Genomic DNA, 21,035 nt, shown 5'->3' on the forward strand with positions numbered 1-21,035 from the left:
TAACCCTTAAGTAGAATTCGTGCCTCATATAGAATTTACCGAGTATCATAATTCTTCCAAGTGGTAAAGACACCTCAAGACAAATGCTGGGCATAGAAGCCACAGGGCATAAAATATGCAAAGAAGTAAAAAGCCAACCTTTTCAAACAATAAGGCTTCTCCCTCACTTACCAACTTAACATTTCCCTGTATGGCCCCGGAGGATGACTGGTTAGCCGGAGACGGGTAAGATTCCTCAAGGGAGGAACCACCTAAACAGGCACAGTCGCAGGGGGGCCATCAGGTGAGAAAATGGGGATCAACAGAGGTGAGGCTTAGAACCTCCGCCCCCCTATTCTAAGAGAAATCTTCTGCATATGTGGATGTTTTATTGCCCTTGTCTAGCTTGGATGAACACATAGTCTACAGGCACACACCTGATCATCTACATTTGCTCTCTTACAACACTAAACTGTGTTTTCTACCTTTATCTTGTATCTACCTACCACTTCAGCATTTTATTAAAAATAATAATAATAAAGAAATGTGGTATCCACATATAAATCAAGTATAAAAATCAAATGAATATTCATATTTGAACTGTTTATAGTTCATAATGCATGATCAAAACCAAAAGCTTCTGTGATGACTGCCCTTGTAATGTTCACCATGTAACTTATTCACTATGTAAGAAATTGTTCTCCATGTAAGAACTTGTTTGTTATGCTTCAGAAGATTGGAGACTGATGAAAATTAGGGTTGGGGTGGATTAATGATTGTGCATTGAGCATTGACCCCCCTATACAGAATTTTATTGTGGTTAACAACCATTATCAATAAATATGAGAGATGCCCTCACAAAAAAAAAAAAAAAAGCACACACTTCCAATTGTAAAATAAATAACTGGGATGTAATGTATAGGATAAGGAATATAGTCAAAATATTCTAACAACTTGGTATGGCGATAGCTGGTACCTAGAATTATCATGTATATGAATGTTGAATCACTGTGTTGTACACCTGAAACTAATGTAATACTGTGTGTCAACTACCCTTCAATAAAAAATACATATCTAAAAAAAAAAAAACATCAAAAAGATCATCCATCATGATTAAGTAGTATTTATTCCAGGGATGCAAGGATGGTACAATATTAGAAAATCCATCAACATCATCCACCACATCAACAAAAGGAAGGACAAAAACCACATGATCAATTCCATAGATGCTGAAAAAGCATTCAACAAAACTCAACATCCATTCATGATAAAAACTCTCAACAAAATGAGTACAGAGGGCAAGTACCTCAACATAATAAAGGCCACATATGACAAACCCACAGCCAACATCATACTTAACAGCAAGAAGCTGAAAACCTTTCCTTTAAGATCGGGAACAAGACAAGGATGTCCACTCTCTCCACTTTTATTCAACATAGTTCTGGAAGTCCTCACCACAGCAATCAGACAACACAAAGAAATAAAAGGCATACACATTGGTAAAGAAGTTAAACTGTCACTGTTTGCAGATGACATTATACTGTACATAAAAAAAAACCCTAAAGAATCCACTCCACAACTACTAGATCTAATTTCTGAATTCAGCAGTTGTGGGATACAAAATTAATACACAGAAATCTGTTGAATTCCTATACACTAATGATGAACTAGCAGAAAGAGAAATCAGGAAAACAATTCCATTCACAACTGTATCAAAAAGAATAAAATACCTACGAATAAACCTAACCAAAGAAGTGAAGGACCTATACACTGGAAACTATAGGACACTCATGAGAGTAATTAAAGAAGATATCAATAAATGAAAACACATCCCATGCTCATGAATAGGAAGAATTAATATTGTCAAAATGGCCATCCTACCCAAAGCAATCTACAGATTCAATGCAATCGCTATCAAAATACCAACAGCATTTTTCAACAAACTAGAGCAAATAGTTGTAAAATTCATATGGAACCACAAAAGACCCTGAACAGTCAAAGCAATCCTGAGAAGGAAGAAAAAACCTGGGGGGGATTACACTCTCTGACTTCAAGCTCTACTACAAAGCAACAGTAATCAAGACAATTTGGTACTGGCACAAGAACAGACCCATAGACCAATGGAACAGACTAGAGAGCCTAGATATAAACCTAAGCATACATGGTGAATTAATATATGATAAAGGAGCCATGGATATACAATGGGGAAATGACAGTCTCTTTAACAACTGGTATTGGCAAAACTGGACAGCTACATGCAAGAGAATGAAACTGGACTACTATCTAACCCCATATACAAAAGTAAACTCGAAATGGATCAAAGACCTGAATGGAAGTCATGAAACCATAAAACTGTTAGAAGATAACATAGGCAAAACTCTCCTGAATAAAAACATCAGCAACTTTTTTCTGAATGCATCTCCTCAAGCAAGGGAAACAAAAGCAAATGGGACTGCATCACACTAAAAAACTTCTGTACAGCAAAGGACACCATCAGCAGAACAAAAAGGCATCCTACAGTATGAGAAAATATATTTGTAAATGACATATCCGACAAGGGGTTAACATCCAAATTATATAAAGAACTCACATGCCTCAACACCCAAAAAGCAAATAACCTGTTAAAAAAATGGGTGGAGGATATGAACAGACAATTCTCCAAAGAAGAAATTCAGATGGCCAACAGGCATATGAACAGATGCTCCACATCGCTAATTATCAGGAAATGGAAAAAAAAAAAAACCACAATAAGATATCACCTCACACCACTTAGGATGGTCAGTATTGAAAAGACTAAGAACAACAAATGCAGGTGAGGATGTGTAGAAAGGGGAACCGTCCTACATTGCTGGTGGGTATGTAAGCTAGTTCAACCATTGTGGAAAGCAATATGGAGGTTCTTCAAAAAACTCAAAATAGAAATACCATTTGACCCAGGAATTCCACTCCTAATAATTTACCCAAAGAATATAACTTCTCAGATTCAAAAAGACATATGTACCCCTATGTTTATTGCAGTACTATTTACAATAGCTAAGATATGGAAGTAAACTAAGTGTCCATCGGTAGATGAATGGATAAAGAAGATGTGATACATATACACAGTGGAATATTATTCAGCCATAAGAAAGAAACAAATCCTGCAATTTGCAACAATATGAATAGAGTTGGAGGATATTATGCTCAGTGAAATAAACCAGTGGAGAAAGACAAGTGCCAAATGATTTCCCTCATTTGTGGAGTATAACAACGAAGCAAAACTGAAGGAACACAACAGCAACAGACTCACAGACTCCAAGAAGTGACTAGAGGTTACCAAAGGGGAGGGGTGGTGAAGTGAGGAAATGAGGGTGGGGAGGGAGGTAGAAGGGGATTCAGGGGTATTATGAGTGGCACACATTGTGTTGGGGGAATCATGGGGAAGACAGTGTAGCACAGAGAAGGCAAATAATTACTCTGTGGCATCTTACTACACTGATGGGCAGTGACTGTAATGGGTTATGAGGGGGACAAGGTAACATGGGTGAATGTGGTAACCACATTGTTTTTACATGTGAAACCTTCATAAGAGTGTATATCAATAATACCTTAATAAAAAAAAAACTAAAGGCAGATATACTGAAAAAGAATGAGAGGTTGAAGAATTGCTTAATAAAGCATTTTCTCAAAGTTTAGTTGTAAACCACTGATAGTTCCTGATGCTCCATGATGGTTGCTAGTCTATCAGTAGCTCACAGTGCACATAACATTTTTAGAGGGAATGCAATGAAACAGTTTTGCTGTCATGCATTGCATTTATATGAAATATATATTCTTCACAGAAATTCTTTCTATGTGCTTAATGATCGTTATATTAAAAAGGCATAAAAATAATACAAGTTCAATGTTAGCAGTCTCAGCTAGTATTCTGCTAATTGGCTACAACTCACTTAGGCTATTCACATACTTTTGTTAGAGATTTACATCACTTTAAAACTAAAAACTGGGGCATGCTGAAACCCAAATTTTGCATTGACTTGGTCTTGGACGTCATTGAAGGGTAGATATTAGTGCTACCTCACCCTTCTTAGTGGTTCCATAGAATGAGTGTACTATAATTTATTCAATCATGTCCTTCATAGTTAGAAATTATTTTGTGTTACGATACAGAATAGAAAATCACACTGCAATTAACACTAACAGTACAAGAACTGTGTGTGGGACAAAGAATGTTTTGCTGCACATTAAAAAGGCTGCACCTGAGTATCATAATGAATATTTAGGAGTTAATATATCAATATACTTCTTGATCCTAACTCAGTGTTGGAAGGAAATAATAAATACTATGATAAAATCAAATCTTAGTTACTAATGTATCTTTTATTAGCATGCATATTAAGGAATAAGGAGCAGATCAATACCATTTTCCCTATACATGTAATGCTGGCTGTTAAGGAAATAAAATGTCACAAATTACTGGAAATGAAGGATGAGATAAAAACATAACATACATAATGCCAATCAACACTATTTCTTTGACATGAAGTTGCTAATTTCAAGTGATCTTTAGTATCATGAGTAACCTGAACCTATCTCCAGAGCCAAACAATTACTATTTTTAATGAAGATATGAACCAGTTAGTTACAGCCAAACTTGACAAGCTATGACATAGTGATACCCTCCACAACTGGCCCAATGGAGCTGTTTAGGAGATTTTTGTGGGTTTTAAATATTTTTTCTTCAAAGGCAGTAACATCCAACTCTTGGGTTTATTTAAAGGATGATGTCTGCTCTTCCTTTTCTGACTGACACTTGAGTCTACAAAATCTGACTTTTGTTATTTCTTTAAATATACTGTTAACAACATATTCCTTCTTCCTCACAGACTGATCTGTTTTCTTAAGGGTAATAGTAATGTTATTTGTATCTATTATTTGCCAACTGTGGACCTAGAAGTCTATCTCCTTATTCATTAAAAATGTCCATGAAGGATGGAAAGAAAGACTAGAGCCCTCTCCCTTATCAAGAGATTACTACTGTTTGTAGAGTGAGGATTGATCCCTCACTGCACTTCTGTTCATTAATTCCTAATGCCTGTTAGGTCAAGGGACTATATTTAACAACTGGTATATTTTGCTTTCTGAATGTGTCTATTTACCGTGGGCTGGTCCTTTTAACTCCATGAAGTATAGAAATGTGCACAGCCTTTCTCTGCTTACAAAAACCATGGAAAACCAAAGTGGAATAAGCACAGAAGTATTTTCAAATCCTAATCTCTTTAAGTAGAAAGAAAGAAGGTTCTCCTTTTTCATTTCAATTCTACAAATACTCTAACCTTTAAAGTCTGAAGTGTTAACTACTATATAGACAATGTAGAACTTAAGAAAAATTTCCTGCCTTTCAGGGGATTCATAATCTGATGGGAAAAGTATATAATTACCATGACACATGTTCAATATGACAAAATGTTATAATAATAGTACATACTACTTAGTGAACACGTACTGGCATTGATTTAAGTATTTTACATGTATGATTCATTAAATCTTCATAGTAACCCTATGAGGTTAGTTATTGTTATGACCATTTTATAGATGAAGAAGTTAAGGTGCACAGAGAAGTAACTGGTCCTAGGTTACACAATCAGTAACTTCGACTGAAATTGTAGTTTTCTTGGACTTGAGTGACAAATAATTGGCATTAAAAGAAGTGAACAGATTATCTGAAAAGAATGCTTCAACCATAAAGCACCAGAAAATCATTGGTTATCAGTAATGACATGCCCATCAAAGCAAAGAATTCTCAAAAAAGATATGAGATTGACGAACTACCTCTTTATAGGAAAAAAGCCAATTTTCCATCTTTCATCCCTTTAACTATTTCTCCATTTTTAACAAAGTATGAAGAAAACTCTCTTCTTTGTATAAGTGTCACAGGTTGAAATGCTAAATGTTAAATGTATGTTTTCAAAACTAAGAATATTTTAATTCTATATTGTCATAATTTATAATTGGGTTATTCTTCTAAAAATTAACATTATAAAGTATTTCCTACCATAATGTACTTTTGAAACATAAACTGGTTCAGGTGAAACAATAGGTTCTGCAGGGATAGGAGGAGGACCTGTAAACAAAAACATAAGGAAAACACGAAATTTCAATGAGTAGGTACCTTATTATTCTTTAACAAAACAGCAATCCAAGAATGCCTATTTTTTCTGTATACTTCTGCCAACTCTAGATCATCAAGAATCTGTCAGCTCAGCCTTGATGTCTTTCTTATCTTGAAATGAGTTATACAAACATGTCTGGGTTTCCTAACACTACTGGGTACCTTGCTTTGTAATAGATGTAACATTGTGAAAGGCAGTGAAAATGAAACCCTGTTTTAGATGCTTATGAACAATTTTCTATTTACAGTAATACAATGTAAAAACATTCAAATTTAACATTCTATCAAAGATTTATTATGTAAAAATTATAATTTATAATGGTATTTTACCAGAGTGTTTTCTAGGGCACTGCTATGTCAAAAGTTTTCAAAACTTTTGGTTCTACTCTTTGCAATGGCTTTCCAATTTGGTTCCCAAGTTAGGGAATCAAGGAAAAACAAGAAAAGAACATGATACTGAACCAAAGGGACCAAATAAGATTAGGAGAGCTTAAATGAAAAGGCTCCAGGTGCAAAGATATAACTAAAGTAGTCAGTATCTCTCAAGAATCATTCATAAATACAAAGGAAGCAAATAGAACTGCTACTCTGGACTTAATTTTGAGTAAGGTGAGAAACTGGTTGAATATACAGAAATAAGCAGGAAAGACTCACATTAGTTATCTTGGGGCTCACATTAGTTAAGCTTTAGCTAAGATAAATACACTATGGACTTCAGATAAGCAGAACTTAAAAACTCAGAGAAAGATAATTTTTTCCATTTACTCAAGTGAATAGGGTTCAAGTAGAATGAAAACTAAAGATATTAAATACTGTTTATCAAGCACAAATAATTTCAGTAAATAAAGAAAATGTGACTGTACAAGTCAATCTCCATTTTAAAATACCACATACAAATAGGCAAAAACATCTGGAGAAAGAAAAACAGAGTTGGAAGACTCTTGATTTCAAAGGTTACTACAGAGCAACAGTAATAAAACAATGTAGTGGTGGCATACAGACAGACACAGAGAACAATGGAATAGAACAGAGAGCCCAGAAATAAGTCCTCACATATGTGAACAAATGATTCTTGACAAGGCATCAATACCATTCAGAGGGGGAAATGACAGTGTTTTTGACAAATAATGCTGGAAAAAACTGTATAATTCACATGCAAAAAAACTGAAATTGGATCCTTACCTAACACTATTTACAAAAATGAACTCAGTATGGGTCAAAGACCCAAACATAAGAGTTAAAACCATGAAAATATGGGGGTAAAACTTGATGACATTGGATTCTACAATGATTTCTTGGGACACTAAAGGCAAAAAGCAACAAAAGAAAAAGTAGACAAATTGGACTTTATCAAAATTAAACCCTTTTGTGAATCAAAGGCCACTATTAAAAAGAGTAAAAATGCAAATCACAGAAGAAAATATTTGCAAATCACGTATCTGATATCCAGAACATACATATACAGTAGTCTCCCCTTATCCACAGGGGATACATTCCAAAATCCCCAGTGGATGCCTGAAACTGTAGATAGCAACTGAACTCTATATATACAATGTTTTTTTCTTTTATGTACATACCTATGATAAAGTTGAATTTATAAATTAGACAGTACAATATGAATAAAATAGAATTATAAAAATATACTGTAATAAAAACTGTGTGAACCTGGTTGGTCTCTCAAAATATCTTACTGTGCTACAGTCACCTTTCTTGTGATATGAGTTGATAAAATGCTTATATGATGAAATGAAATGAGGTGAATGACATAAGCATTTTGATGTAGCATTAGGCTACTACTGGCCTTCTGACCACACTTCAGGAGGAGGATCATCTGCTTCAGGACTGCAGATGAGTAACTCAAACTGCAGATAAAGGGGGACTATAATACAGAGGACTCCTAAATAAAAGTCAACAAAAAAACAAACAAGCCACTTCAAAAATGGGCAAAGGGCTTGAGTACAACACTTTAAGAAGACATACAAATAGCCAATAAGCACATGAAAAAATGCACAATATCACTAATCATTAAGGAATTGCAAATCAAAGCCATGAGATAACAACACATCACACCCATCAGAATGGCCACTATCAACAACACAGAAAATATCAACTGTTGGCAAGGATGTGGAGAAACTGGAAACCTTGTGTACTGGGGGAATGTAAAATGGTGCTGTCATCATGGCAAACAATATGGCATTCTTGAAAAAATTAAACCTAAAATTACCATATGATTCAGTAATTCCACTCCTGGGTATAAAACCCAAGGCACTAAAAGCAGGGTGTCATAGTTATTTGTACACCCATGTTCACAGCACCATTATTCACAATAGCCAGAAGTTACAGCTTCCCAAGTCCATCAATCGATGAATGGATAAACAATTAAAAATGTGGTATAAACATACCATAGATTACTACTGAATAGATTACTATTCAGGCTTACAAAGGAAGGAAATTCTGACACATTGTACAATACAGACGAATTTTGAGGACATTATGCTAAGTGAAATAAATAGGTCGCAAAAAGACAAATACCATATGATTCCACTTGTATACTTAATCAAATTGATATAGACAGAAAGTGAATGGTAATTGCCATTGGCTTAGTGCAGGTGTTAATGAAGAGTAACTGTTTAATGGGTACAGAATTTCAGTTTTGCAAGATAGAGTTTTTCATATTGAATGTACTTTACACTAATAAACTGTATATTAAAATGGTTAAGATGGTATTGTTTTATATATGCGAATTTTATTTCATTTTATTTTTACTATACTAAACACTTTTAAAATGATTTTTTACACTAATAAACTGAATATTAAAATGGTTAAGATGGTATTGTTTTATATATGTGAATTTTATTTCATTATTTTATTTTTACTATACTAAACACTTTTAAAATGATTTTTTTGTAAAAGGTATTGAAATAAACTAAGAAACAGACTCTTAAATCATTGGGTCAAGAAGTGTTAAAATATTTCAAACCTAACATAGTATCATTAATTGCACTGTCTTTGAAAAGAATTAGAGCAAGAGTTTTTATAATTAATTAAAAAACACTATACTTTAAAAAACACCATGTACAAAATATGAAAGAAAATATATATATGGAAAATAATTTTGATATGTTCAGAATTTGGAAAAAAACTAAAAATAAGTTTTTTTAAGTTTTATGTTACACATGAGACTAGAAAAACTAAAGTAAGGCTCACAGCAAAGAGAAGAAATAAACACAAATCTATATCCCTTCACAAGAAAAATCTTTAAACTAAAGTGTCTAGGACAAAGATTTTTAAAGAGGAAAATATAGCTCTTATTAGAAGGGAAAAGATAACCTAAATATTTCCATGATCTGTAACGAGAAAATACATTAAAGAACTTTCAGTGGTTAAGGCACTATTATTAACACACTATTGGCACTTTAACAGAAAATAATGAATATAAAAGTGGTATCAGTGTAGATGGGAAAATGCTACCTAAATATTCACAAGAGAAAAGATAGATGTTTAAAAACTAACAATTGTAGACCACTGGGCAAAACATTTGCTAGACCTAGGTAAACATTTTGAAAACACTTAGGGAAAAAGCATGAGAAGCCAATCACAAATACTCTTTTCTGGTAATTAAATTAGATCTGTCTGGGAAATTACATAGATATATTTTAACTTAATTTCAACAAAGTACTTTAGCTTCTAGAGGGCAGAATGCAGGTTTATTTGATTCTAGATTCCCAATACCTACCACAGTTCCCTAAAGCATAGCACATCCTCAAAACACAGACTTACTGATTCTACCATGTGGTATGGTTGTAAGGAAATTGGGAAAATATCACAGGGGACATATGCAGGTGGGTTGACAGCTACTAATTACATATATAGGATTTCCATTATAAATTGAAAGAATGCCTTAAGAATAGTATTTGCCACAGGTTCTGCACTTCACATTAACTTAGTTTAATACTCTGGGAAGGCAAAGGCATAGATAAAAAAAAACTGATCTGAATAAATCACTAGTCACACTAAGAAATACGTGGGTAAGATTTGTTCATCCAGAGCGTAGCACAGTTTGTAAAACTGAATAAGTGCATTATGGCAAATACGAATATTGGTAAGAATAGCAAAATTATCAAATGATAAAGTCACGGTTTAAAATTGTCAGAATTGGCTTCCTATTAGGAAGATAGGTTTTTAGGCTGAAGTCATTACCTTCCAAATGTTTAATGGAAAAAAATGCCAAGGAAAACATTATCCTCATAAAAAGAAAAAGAGAAAGAAAAACTGAAAGAAATTATAACATGGCACTTAATGAATGTTAAAAATAAATACAAATTTTAAACTTCCTATTAAAATATTCTTTAGGTCAAAAAGAAAAACAACCTAATTCTATGCCCAACAGAAAATCATTGAAAACTAAAACAAGAGTGTCAAAGTTATTAAACAGACACAAAAACTAGAAGTAGCACCGCAAATATTAGAAAAAAACTTTCAAGACCAAAAATACATGTTAAATATATAAACATAAAAATGTATATAAAATAGAAAAGGAGTAACTTTATACTTAATTTAAAAGGTATACTCTTTAACAAAGACTCATTACATTATTACACTTTATAAGTCAAATAACATGTAATATTTTAATAAAATATGGGAAAAATGACACAGTGCCAGCAAATAAAAGACATTTACCAAAACCATCATATCTAGCCCTAAAAAATGAATAAATCCCCAAAACAGTGAACAGAAAATAACATGAAAGTTAACAAAGTACTTTCCTAAGTACTTATTAAATTCAGAGTATGACAAATTATTAGAAAACAATAACACTACATATAAAAACTTATGAGATGTGGCAAAATGAATCATTTTTAATTATTAAGGGCTTTAATTAAACATAAAAATTAAAATACATAAAATAAGAATTGAAGTTAAATAAAATGACTTTATACATAAAAGTCTTATAAGATACTGAAATTAATATACTAAAAACAAAAAAAGCCCAGCAGAATAGTGATTTGAATTTAAAAAGAATGAATTTACCATTGCTGCTTAAATCAAATGTAAATGTTTTTGTTTTTAAAAGTTGTCTCACAAGTAAACTAAAATGTTACCTACCACAAAATGAATACTGACAAAAACTGCTTACTATGCTAACAGATATAAAATGCTAACACATTCCTCAAATAGATTAATATCAAGAACTATAATCATTTGATTATGTATTATCCACCAAGTACTGTTAAAAGGCTTTGCAGGCATTATTTATTTAATCTTAATGACAGTCATAGGAGGTAGTTATTATCATTGTCCCCACTTCAAATGATAAAATTTAGGCTTAGAAGGCAAATAACTTGTCTGTCCAGGGTCAGTATTCTAACCTTAGCAATATAATTCTGGAGTTTATACTCTTAGCCTATTTGCTATGTTACTTTATTTTCTCAAGTAACTCTACCATTAATTTAACATAGGCATACTTTAAGAAATTGCATGAAAGACCTCTAAGTATTAAATACAGTGTTAATAATAGTGTAAGAATCCAATAAAAGACAGAGAAAACCAAGGTTCAAGACTCAAATACATTAACAATCTAACACATTATTACACAACTCAACAAACTGTTTATATCTTTTGGTGCTGCACCATACAAGAGCATTTTAACGATTATTAAATGTCAGCAATCAGACAGCAATGGAAGGAAATATTCAAGTCCTGCTACTTCCATCAACTAAGTTACTGCTACTAAGTAACTTCATTAACATAACTATCAGGTGATTTCTTGGCGGGGGTGGGGAATGATACATTTTACAAATACTTCATAATCAAGAATATTTACCTGATGTTTCTAAACTTCTTGGTTTAGGTTGATCCAATTGTAGAAGCTCATCAAGGGCTAATTTTGCTGCATTGGATCTAGACTCCTTCTTATTCTGTCCCAGTCCAGTCTTGTATTGAATACCATCCACCACAGCACAAAAAGCAAAATATGGGCCCATAACATTACCTTGAAAAAGAACTCAGAGTGAATGCTATAATATTTCACAGTATGATCTTCCCAAAGATGTCTGTACATAGAAAACACCCTACTACAAAAATTGTGGAAAACTATTGTGGCCTATCAGGTTTTTGTAGGGGCAAATCAGATTAAAAGCAAAGCTGGGTGGATTCTGAAGAACTAGTTTTGAGGAATCCTTCAAGCAGTTAGGGTGGCTCCAGAGTCATCTTGACCAGCTTTAGAGTACAGGTCATGCGTGGAGTAACAGTGTTTTGTATAATGCCTGGAAATGATAAGCATCCAAATATCTACTGAATGACTAATGAGAGGTAAAATGTGGAGCCTCTGGCAACATCTCTGTTCTTTCAAACTTAAATACCAATAAAGGTGAAATTCTCCCACCTTTTGAGTGTCCTAATATTCTCACCAGTTGCAGAACAGAAGGGATCCCTTTGAAGAAATCCTGTACACCTATTAAGAAGCCATGGTAAGCAGTTCAACCCATCATAGCCATAGGGCAGATAGACGAGGGATGGGGGTAGAGGGGTTCATAAAGAAGACTAAAAGAAAAAAAAGCTAAAAAATTTAACTGAATGTCCAGTCATCCAAATTCCTAGGAGGATTACCTTTACACAATTACCTGTACCTAGTTTTCATATTTTCCTGATAAAAAAAAATGTAACAGAATCATATAAATTTACAGGCCAAAGATTTTTTCAGTTCCAATTTTCCTTGTTGGTATTCAGACATTAGGCGGCCTTGAGGAAACTTGTCTCCACTCTGGTTACGGATGGCTGCATATAATGTCATGCCACATAAGCCTTGTTATAATTATTGTTATTACATTATTAATCACATATTAGCTGTTTTTTTTAAAAAAAGATTTCATAAAGATTTTACAAGCAATTGCTGACTGCAACTCCTGACTCCCACCACCTATCACCTCGGTTTCCCAAGTTCCTTTCTTCATGATCACCTAGATTTTAATTTAAATTTTCTAAATCTGAGAACATTTTGTATATTTAGTAGGTAGCCCAGACGATTCTTATGTTTGACATATTACAGATAAAATTTGTTAGTAAGTACAGTGTGTCAGAGTGCTGAAACTTTAAACTTGATCCTTTTCATACCGCATGTTCTCAAACTTTAGGATGGATCTAAATGACCTGCAGAGCTTGTTAAAAATACTGATACTTTGGTCTCACTACAAAACCTACTGAAAAAGATTTCTCAACTCGTACTGTGCACATAAAATTAACACCATTAATAACCAGTGGCTAATGGCTTTGAGTAGGTTTTGCTCAGATCAAAGTTGATTTTTCCTGATCAATTTTTTTCTTATTGTGACCAATAGTTTACATTTTCAGTGTTAAGGGCAATTTCCAAGGGCAGACTGAGAATAATAGAGAAAAGCTAACTAGTTACACAGTACTGGTTACATTAAGTAATCCAACCTACAATGGACTTAGAAAAATTCCATCTTCTACATTAAGACCCCATTTTTGTCACTTGTTAGTTTACTGTTATTTCATCCACAAGACTTGAAACCTGACTTTGTTATGACAATCTTTACTAAAATTCTCAAAAGCTTTAAATTCTTTTGCAAATATGCTAACTTTGAGAACCATATTGGCAAGAGTTAGTACAAGAGAAATTAAAAGAAACCAAAATAATTGATAATGTGTGTGTACAAAGATACACAAAAATACACAGACTTTTTTAAAAGATTGTGTTTCTTGGGCCCTCCTACTTTTAGCCTGTCAGTGTCTCTCAGGAACATTTATTCTTATCCCTCCATTTTCCTGAAGTTCTTCCTAATCACAGGTCATAAGGTGAAGAAATAAGAAGCTGCTTCCTGCATTTTACAGATCAGTGAAATATACTCTGTATTCTGATCTATACTCTGTAGCCTTCCACAGGCACATGTGTAACATATTCTTCTGGCTGAGGAGCAGTTTAAGAGAGAATGGAGAAAATAATCACAAATAAGTCTGCAGACAGCATCAATCAAGTGCGTGCTGTTTTCACCTCTAATTCTTGAATTTCAGAAGCCAAATTTGATTATAATTTTTGTTAGGCATCATCATCATAGAATCCCTCTCACGAGATAATCAGAGTCCAAATATTTAACATATCTACAAAAGCGTATTTATTCTATAAGAAGTATTTACAACTGAAAATCAGTGAGGCTGATTAGATTTCAGTTCAACAAGCCATACACAAAATACTAAATGCAATGATTATAAAATCTGGGGGTGTGATTTTTTACTTACAGTTACTTGAAGAGGCTCAAAAGGCTAAAGAAAAACGAATATAAAAATTCTGATGTATATTTGTCAAAAGACACTAGTAGTTATCTAATCCCACTATTATACGAATACAGAAAAGAATCAAATTTAGTACCACCTGTGTTCTTCCTTTAACAGGAAACTGTTTTCAGGAACTCTAATAACTCTAATAACCACGTACAAGTCTGCACTTGCCTGTTGTTACTGTTTCCTTCAAGTCAAGATGAACCCGCTGCATTTGGGCAAACTGGTGCAAGGCTGACACAGGATTTATCTCTCCACATTTGTATTTTATTATAAATTCTTTAGGTATTCTTTTTGGAAGAAGGACAGGATTTGAAATAGATGAAACACCTTTGGAAAGCAATGATTCTGGAATATTACCTAAAAGTAAATGTTTATGTTCATCAATTTGGTAAAGTTAAAAAAAATGACAAGCAAAAGCATTAACTATTTCCGTAAAGGGGAAGACTGTCCCAGACACAGTCATATGCATTTTTTCACTATGAATAAGTTTCTACTAAATAATTTTGGCACATGAGACAAGTGAAACTTGTTATTCTATTTATCTTTTGGTGTACTAAGATTATTTTTCAAAGAAGTGCCATCACTGTCATATCACTAAGTGATATCAAAGAATCACAGAATTTTAGCCATGTCTTCAAGAGAATCTCTAAGCCATTTATACATATGATGTCACTAAGGCCTAGAATGGAGTTAAGACACAGGTCTGGAACTACAGCCTAGTTTCTGCTTCCCATTCACTACCTCACACTATCTTTCACATTGAATTCAATCAAACTTTGAAAGTGTGTTTCTCCCTGCTTTACAGTCAACACTATGCTAAGCAATATGTGGAATACAAACCAGTATAAATCCAGTCAGTCCCTTTCCCAAAGGGGTAACAGCCTCACCTCAAAGAGGCAAGACCCACTTGAAGTGTTTGTACAGTCAAGTGCTAAAGAATAACTGAGTATCAAGGGGAAGGATTTCCGGAGGCTTCCTACAATGTTGGGAGTCAAATATGAGTTCCAGGTGGGACACGGCTGCAGGTAAATTGATATACATCCAGACATTTACACCGGAGGCTTAACAGAACTTATTGGTCATCCCAGAATCTTCAAGAACTAAGGCATCATAGCAATGAAAATGAACTCGTACCTGTCACCTGCGTAACCTTGGATGCCATATTCGACAGGCTGTAATTTTCAGAGGAATATCCTGAGGGTGTAGTTACTGTCTGAGCTGATGGTTTAACTGGCAGGTTCTTTTTCAGCATCTGAGCAAAGCTAGGAACCGGGGAACTCTGAAACCAGTCATTGTTGCCAGACATCTTCTCACCTACAAATCATGAAAATTGGCAGAAAATGAGACAAATTACTATGTTAACTGAAAATACTGAAATAAACATTTCCATAAATGACCTTTATGCGCGCGCGCGCACGCACGCACGAGCACACACACACAAACGACACAACCTAAATTTCTGATGTCATGACTGCTTTGTGACTAGTTTTACTAAGCAAGGGACTTGTCTTTCCTATTTTTCCTAAGCACTGCTACAAAGGAGGAAAGAAGGGACAAAGCGGTCCATGGGGAAACTTTACACCTTATTGGGGGTCAGGAACAAAGAAAAGAAAGAAAATACAAAAACCTGAGCCCCACAGCCGCCCGTTGGTGGACTAGACCCTCGCTAGTCCCGGCCTAACTCCCACCCAGCAAGATACTCCTTTTCACCCTGTTGGCTGGATCCCACGGGCGTGCAGTTCGGATTGAGCCTCGGGCGCAGGGCTTGCCGGCCGCCCTCGACGCCGTTGCTGCCTCCTCCTCCCAGCCGGGCCTCAACTTGTTTCTTCACGCTCTGCGTGACAGTCACGCGGGGCTGCGTCCTTCAAAAGTGGCCTCGCGACGCCCAGCAGGATCCAGACGGACTCCTGCGCAGCGTTCAGTCACCAACCGTCGGCGTGACTGCGCTGCGCTCCGCGCTCGCGCGCCGCTGGGTCCCTGCGCCCGCCGTTTCCGTAGCCCGGCGAGGAGCCGCTGAACGTAGTGCACGCTCGAGGGCAGATAGCCGCGCCCCCTGGCGGCCCTCCACGGAGAGGTCAAGTCTTGTTTGGCTTCTTGACTCTCCTGACTGCTGCCCTCCGCGCATACACACCCCTTCACCCGCTACCCCCACACTATGCTATTGGCGCGACCGTATCCTGGGTGCTTAGAGGCTGTCCTACGGTAGCTACGTGTGGGTGGTTTCAAGGAAACCACTTTATCCCCAATTATACTCTGAGAAGGCGTCTGTGGGCAAGGCGTCCACCTTGCCTTTCCGGGAAGCCTCACTGGCAGAACCAAACAAAGAACAATTGAGGCAGCAGGTGGGGGCGTTGAGAGCTAATGGCTCTACTCGCTGACAAACCCAAAGTGGGTGTTTTCAATTCTTCGCTCTCATAAAAATTGAAGGGGGCCCTTATGGAGGTGTTGGCTGGTAGCCTGTTCAAATAATTCTTAATAGAAAATTACTTAAGTTTTGGCATGTAACTCAAGTAACTCAAGGAATCGAGTTATGTTGCTATAATAAAATTTAAAAATCCCTACTTTTTTATACAGACAAGGTTACTTACGCAAGTGCTAAATCACTTAAAAAAATGAAAGAAAAACAACGCTAGAATCCATGGTGGTGTACCTCATTATAGCAAGAAACAATATCCATCCACAAATGCTAGGGCTTATTGGGAGAAAAAGCAACCTAATTCCTCTCATTATGCAATACATTTTCACTAAAAGGCTTTTTTTTTTAGGGATTATCAAAATGTGTTATGTTGCTTTGATCAAGTATGCATTAATAATTGTGATGCTAACTCAACCCAGAATTTGATTCTTAATATCTAGAGACTTCCTTACAGGAAATTAAAAAATTCAAATGTTGCCAAGAAGCGTGATAGGGATGATGAATAAAACTTGGAAATACAAAACGTGTGGTTACATTAGGATCAAATCTGAGGAAGGCTATGAAATGGAAATGGGAGCTCAAGAAGTAAAAGGAATGGGTAAAAATTACTCTTAAAAATAAAGCATATATACAATTTTCATTTTGAAATAATTTCAGATTTACAGAACTGTAAAGATGGTACAGAGTTCCTCTATCCCTTTCCCTCCAGTTTCCCCTAATGTTAACACCTTACATAACCACAGCATATCTACAAAACTTAAGTTAACATTGGTACAACATTGCTAACTATACACTTTTTTCAGATTCCATTAGTTTTTCAACTAATACTTTCTCTTCTAGGATTCAAATCACATTTACTTTGTGGTCACATCTCCTTAGTCTTCTGTGGTCTCTAATAGTTTTTTAGTCCTTTGATACTTTTGAAGAGTACCTAATAATTTTGAAAAATCTGGGTTTGCCTAATGTTCTCTCATGTTTATGCAAGAGCTGAGAATCTTTGGGGAGACTACTTCAGAGGTAAAGTTCTCAAGGCATATCAGGGAGTGTGATAATTTACTGGTGATGCTAGCCTTGAGGACTTGGTTAAGGTTGTGTTTGTCAAGTTTCTTCACTGGAAAGTTGCTGTTTTCCCTTTTCTGTACTCCATTTTTTAGACGTCTAGCATGCATGCAAAGGGAGGGAAACAGAGGTGAGTATCACAAAATTTGTGGACATGTTAAAACCAACATATTAATAAATATTTTGAGGGAGATAACTTGAGGCTATGTATATATCCTGTTCCAGCCTGGAGTTTCACTCATTAATTTTCATTCACCTTTGGATCTTGTCTGAAGCAGTTATTACTGTGGGATTTTTTTTTAATGTTTCCCAGTTAAACATTTTCATTCTTTCTTACTGAGATATAATTGATACATAACATAGGTTTCAGGTGAACAATTCCATATATGTCTATATTGTAAATGGATCACCACAATAAGTCCAGTTAACATCCAAAATCATGGATAATTATGAAAGTTTTTTTCCCAGTGATAAGAACTTTTAACATCTACTCTCAGCAACTTTCAAATATACAGTATATCCACACCTTGGATATATTAAAACTTTGATTCCAGGCCTCTGAAATAAAGCAAATATTGTAATAAAGTGAATCAAATGAATTTTTTGCTTTCCCAGTGAATATAAAAGTTAGTTTTACACTATACTGTAGTCCATTAAATGCACAATAGCATTATATCTAAAGAAGGTATTTATCTTAATTAAAAAATACTTTATTACTAAAAAAATGCTAACATCTAAGCTTTCAGTGAGTGACAATCTTTTTGATGGTGGTGGGTCTTGCCCCAGGGTAGATGGCTGCTGACTGATCAGGGTGGTGGTTGCTGAAGGTTGTGGTAGCTGTGGTGGTAATTTCTTGTAATATGACAGTAATGAAGTTTGCCATATCAACTGATTCTTCCTTTCACAAACAATTTCTCTGAAGCATGTGATGCTGTTTGATAGAATTTGCCCACAGTAGAACTTTCAAAATTGGAGTCAATCCTTTCACACTCTGCTGATGCTTTGTCAACTAAGTTTATGCAATATTATAAATCCTTTGTTGTCATTTCAACAATCTTCCTAGCATCTTCACCTGGAGTAGATTCCATCTCAAGAAACTGCTCTCTTTACTCAATCGTAAGAAGCAACTCTTCATCTCTTAGTGTTACGAGATTGCAGCAATTTTGTCACATCTTCAGGGTCCACTTCTAATTCTAGTTCTCTTGCTATTTCCACCACATCTGCAGTGACACCCTCCACTTAGGTCTTGAACTCCTCAAAGTCATACATGAAGGTTGGAATTAACATCTTCCAAACTCCTGTTAATGCTGACATTCTGATCTTTCCCATGAATCACAAATATTCTTAATGGCATCTAGAAACATGAATCCTTTCCAGAAGGTTTCAATTTACTTTGCCCAGATCCATCAGAGGGATCTCAAATTATGGCAGCTGTAGCCTTATTGTAGCCTTATGCATTTCTTAATCAGTAAGACTTGAAAATTGAAATGACTCGTTGGTCTATGGACTGTAGAATGGAAGTTGTGTTAGCAGGCATGAAAACTGCTGATCTCACTATATATTTCCATAAGAGCTCTTGGGTAACCAGGTGAATTGTCAGTGAGAAGTTGTAATTTTGAAAGGAATCTTATTCTCTGAGCAGTACATCTCAACAGCAGGATTAAAAGATTCAGTAAACCATGCTGTGAGCAACTTTTCCTGACACATCTCCTCAGGCAAGGGAAACAAAAGCAAAAATGAACAAATGGAACTACATCAAACTAAAAACTTCCTGAAAGCAACAGATAACATTGTCAGAACAAGAAGGTATCCTACAGTATGGGAGAATATATTTGTAAATGATTTATTCCATAAAAGGTTGACATCCAAAACATATAAAGAGCTCACATACCTCAGCACCCAAAAAACAAATAACCCAATTAAAAACTCCTTGGAGTATCTGAACAGGCACTTCTCCAAAGAAGAAATTCAGATGGCCAACAGGCACATGAGAAGATGCTCCACATTGCTAATTATCAGGAAAATGCAAATTAAAACCACTATGAGATCTCACCTCACACTAGTTATGATGGCTAACATCTCCCCATTGTATATTCATGGCTCCTTTATCATGTATTAATTGACTATATATGTGTGGATTTATATCTGGGGTGGGTCTGTTCTTATGCCAACACCAACCTGTTTTCATCACTGTAGCTTCGTAGTATAGCTTGAAGTTAGTGTGCATAATACCCTGAGCTGCTTTGTTCTTTCTCAAGATTGCTTGGCTATTCAAGGATTTTTGTGGTTCCAGGTGAATTTTAGGATTATTTGCTCTAGTTCATTGAAAAATGCTGTTGGTATTTTGATAGGGATTACACTGAATCTGTAGATTACTTTGGGTAGGATGGCCATTTTAAGAATATTAATTGTTCCTATCCAGGAACATGGGATAGATTTCCATTTATTTGTGTCTTCTTTAATTTCTCTCATGAGTGTCTTACAGTTTCAGAGTAGACATCTTTCATCTTCTTGGTTAGGTTTACTCCTAGGTATATTATTCTTTTTGATGCAATTGTAAATGGAATTGTTTTCCTGATTTCTCTTTTTGTTGGTTCACTTTTAGTATATTGGAATGCAACAGATTTCTGTGTATTAATTATTTTATCCTGCAACTTTGTTGAACCCAGTTATTAGTTATAATAGTTTTTTTATTGGTATCTGTCCATAATTTTATTGCTTAGAAGATATAAATAACTTTTCTCCCATTTAGATTTTCATTTGCATAGATACAAATTGTTCCTGTATTCTTATCCTTGTCATTAATAAGACTTATTTGCAGGTAAGTTACCATCATTAGAAACTTAAATATTATTTAAATTTCATTTGAAAATGTTTGCCATTTTATAAATTGAACATTAATGGAGAAATACTAGTAGTTATAATTGTTCATGAAAAATGTGAATATAGTTTGTTTACAAAAGAATTTTATAATTGGTCTTTTGAACCTAGGGCTATTTTTCAAGTTTGCATTATTAATTTAGGCAATGACATCTCATTCTATTTAGATGAAAACATGTACCCCTTTCCTAAGCTTTTACTGTCTAAAATTTCTAAAAGTCTAATCCATTATAAATCAGTATATTCCATCAC

General features: G+C 34.9%; 1 protein-coding gene across 8 annotated transcripts in view; it reads right to left on the reverse strand.

Annotated features, from left to right (window-relative positions):
- ADAD1 (adenosine deaminase domain containing 1) overlaps nucleotides 1-17,987 on the reverse strand; it is a 183,949-nt gene extending 165,962 nt beyond the window's left edge. For 3 of the 8 annotated variants that reach the window (XR_012131588.1, XR_012131589.1, XM_073237076.1), the window contains exons 1-5: nucleotides 16,139-16,370; nucleotides 15,563-15,742; nucleotides 14,597-14,785; nucleotides 11,955-12,122; nucleotides 6,014-6,082 (exon numbers count right to left, since the gene is read on the reverse strand). Coding sequence is in view for 6 of the 8 variants with exons in the window: in XM_073237076.1 (XP_073093177.1) it covers nucleotides 6,014-6,082; nucleotides 11,955-12,122; nucleotides 14,597-14,785; nucleotides 15,563-15,734 (598 nt within the window). In the remaining 2 variants the exon portion in view is untranslated. Of the gene's footprint in view, nucleotides 1-6,013; nucleotides 6,083-11,954; nucleotides 12,123-14,596; nucleotides 14,786-15,562; nucleotides 15,743-16,138; nucleotides 16,372-17,901 lie in introns of those variants that run through there. The other 5 variants (XM_073237074.1, XM_073237073.1, XM_017640152.3 and 2 more) reach the window with 5 other exon arrangements.
- Nucleotides 17,988-21,035: the final 3,048 nt, after the last annotated feature.

The sequence above is a fragment of the Manis javanica genome, chromosome 5 (genome assembly GCF_040802235.1).
Source record: "Manis javanica isolate MJ-LG chromosome 5, MJ_LKY, whole genome shotgun sequence".
NCBI lineage: Eukaryota > Metazoa > Chordata > Mammalia > Pholidota > Manidae > Manis > Manis javanica.